Source organism: Coffea arabica, chromosome 4e (genome assembly GCF_036785885.1).
Source record: "Coffea arabica cultivar ET-39 chromosome 4e, Coffea Arabica ET-39 HiFi, whole genome shotgun sequence".
NCBI lineage: Eukaryota > Viridiplantae > Streptophyta > Magnoliopsida > Gentianales > Rubiaceae > Coffea > Coffea arabica.
The window spans coordinates 32,916,082-32,918,118 of record NC_092317.1 but is presented as its reverse complement, the minus strand read 5'-3'; the positions used below and the strand labels follow the sequence as shown (position 1 = coordinate 32,918,118).

The 2,037-nt window shown below is 39.5% G+C and overlaps 1 protein-coding gene across 1 annotated transcript; it reads left to right on the top strand.

Moving 5' to 3' along the window:
* Positions 1 to 338: 338 nt before the first annotated feature.
* Positions 339 to 1,102, top strand: LOC140005767 (small ribosomal subunit protein eS10z-like). The gene has a single exon (XM_072046744.1). It carries the CDS (start codon positions 404 to 406, stop codon positions 947 to 949), a length of 546 nt encoding a protein of 181 aa, XP_071902845.1. The 5' UTR covers positions 339 to 403; the 3' UTR covers positions 950 to 1,102.
* Positions 1,103 to 2,037: the final 935 nt, after the last annotated feature.

The window sequence follows — 2,037 nt, the reverse complement described above, 5'->3', positions numbered from 1 at the left end:
AAGCCAGAGTTAGAAGACTGAATCTTGAGAAAAACAAGAGCTAAGGTTGTCACCGCATAATTTGAGGTAAATAATCTCAAATTTTTCCATCTAATTTAGATATTTTCTATCAAATGTAGGTCGATTGAGGTAAATCTTGAGGATTCGTATACAATAAAGAATATTTAAGGATTCGTATTTCTTGCCTAGGAATAGGCTTGATATTACTTGTTTTGAGAATAGTTATGCTAGAGATTTTATCAAGTTTGCAGCTGAGCCGTTTGGCAAGGATAATCAGGAGGAGGAGCTGCTGCACAATCGGGTCACCGGAGGCCGCCTAGTGTTCAATTTGTTATCTCTCTGCCTCTCTCTCCGTCGTCGTCGTGCTCCTTCTCCTCTATCTTCCCAATTCTCAACAGCAGCCATGATAATTCCAGAGAAGAACAGGAGAGAGATCTCCAAGTACCTGTTCCAAGAGGGAGTTTTCTATGCAAAGAAAGATTTTAATTTGGCGAAGCATCCCGAGATCGATGTCCCAAACTTGCAGGTGATTAAGCTGATGCAGAGCTTCAAGTCCAAGGAGTACGTCCGAGAAACCTTCGTTTGGATGCATTACTACTGGTATCTTACGAATGACGGCATCGAGTTCCTGAGGACTTACCTCAATCTTCCCTCTGAAATTGTTCCTGCTACTCTTAAGAAGTCTGCCAAGTCCCTCGATCGTCCTATGGGTGGACCTCCTGGTGACCGCCCTCGCGGACCACCAAGGTTTGATGGGGATAGGCCCAGATTTGGTGACAGGGAGGGGTATCGTGCTGGTCTCCGTGGACCTCCTGGTGAGTTTGGTGGTGAGAAAGGTGGAGCTCCTACGGATTACCAGCCTGCTTTCAGGGGTTCTAGTGGAAGGCCTGGCTTTGGTCGTGGATCTGGAGGTTATGGTTCGGCACCACCAAGTTCATGCTTCTCTTAGATTCATGTTTTGCTAAATTATGTTATTTGCAATTTAGGCTCTCAGATATTGCAGTTGAAAGTTATGCATGTTGAGATACGTAGTTGATTGAGACTCTATCTACAGTTTTGGTTGCTCTAGGTCTTCAAATCAATCTAAGGAATTTCTTAAAAATATTTGGTGGCACCTTTTTTCTGGGTTTAATGGATTATACGCTGGTGCTTCTTGTTACTAATAAAAAAAAAAAAAGGATAATCAGGAGATTGCAAAGTAAGGATTTTTATTCTTGTCATAAGGCAGAGATATAATTTGCTCGTTCTTGGCATCCTAGATTCTCTATGAATTCCTTGCATTTGTATATTGAAGCGCTAATCTATAAATATTGAGTGGTTGATTTCTAGATATCAGATGTGATTTTTTGAATTCTTCAATCTGATTATGAGAATAATCGGATAAGTTTTTTAGTAATATGCTTTCTCTTGTGTACTTAGATTATAATTTGCCCTGGTGAGTTGCTTGTAGTCATGTTAATGCAATTGTAGGAATGTTATTTTTGGCATGGACTAATGAATGTTCTGCTTTCTTTGGGTTACTTACTTGAATGTATTAACTATTAAGAGGGGAACAGAAAGAAGATTCTAACTTTTTATCTCAAACTTAGGATTAGTTATACAATGCTTAAGAATGGATATCCGATGGAACCTTGCTTTCTTCAAACTTGTGGACAAGAAGGTTGCCTATTTCATTTCCTGACATCTTCCTCTTCCCTTTGTAGTGGCTCCAATTTTTTATGCATGAACTATAATGAGGGCATGGAAATACTGCCCTGTTCCTTTTTTTTTCTTGTTTGTTGTGAACAACAAGTGTTTTGATGGAATTTTGTTGCTAGGTTGCCAGCTTGTGTCCGTTCATTTTTTTGGCTTTTGCCTACTACTACCCTGCAATTAATCCTTTTTGTCCTGTTTGTAACTAATCTTTGAGAAAGCAAGAAGAGAAAAACTCTAAATGGAAGTGAGTTAGCAAGCAAACAAGAGGATGGACATCATGCTTTTATTTTCAAATCAAGTAGAGTGGTTAAGGACATTGTTGCAAGAACATTGAGGGTACAT

Excerpts from the sequence above, each read along its gene's own strand:
- LOC140005767 (XM_072046744.1), top strand. The coding sequence starts at position 404 with ATGATAATTCCAGAGAAGAACAGGAGAGAGATCTCCAAGTACCTGTTC.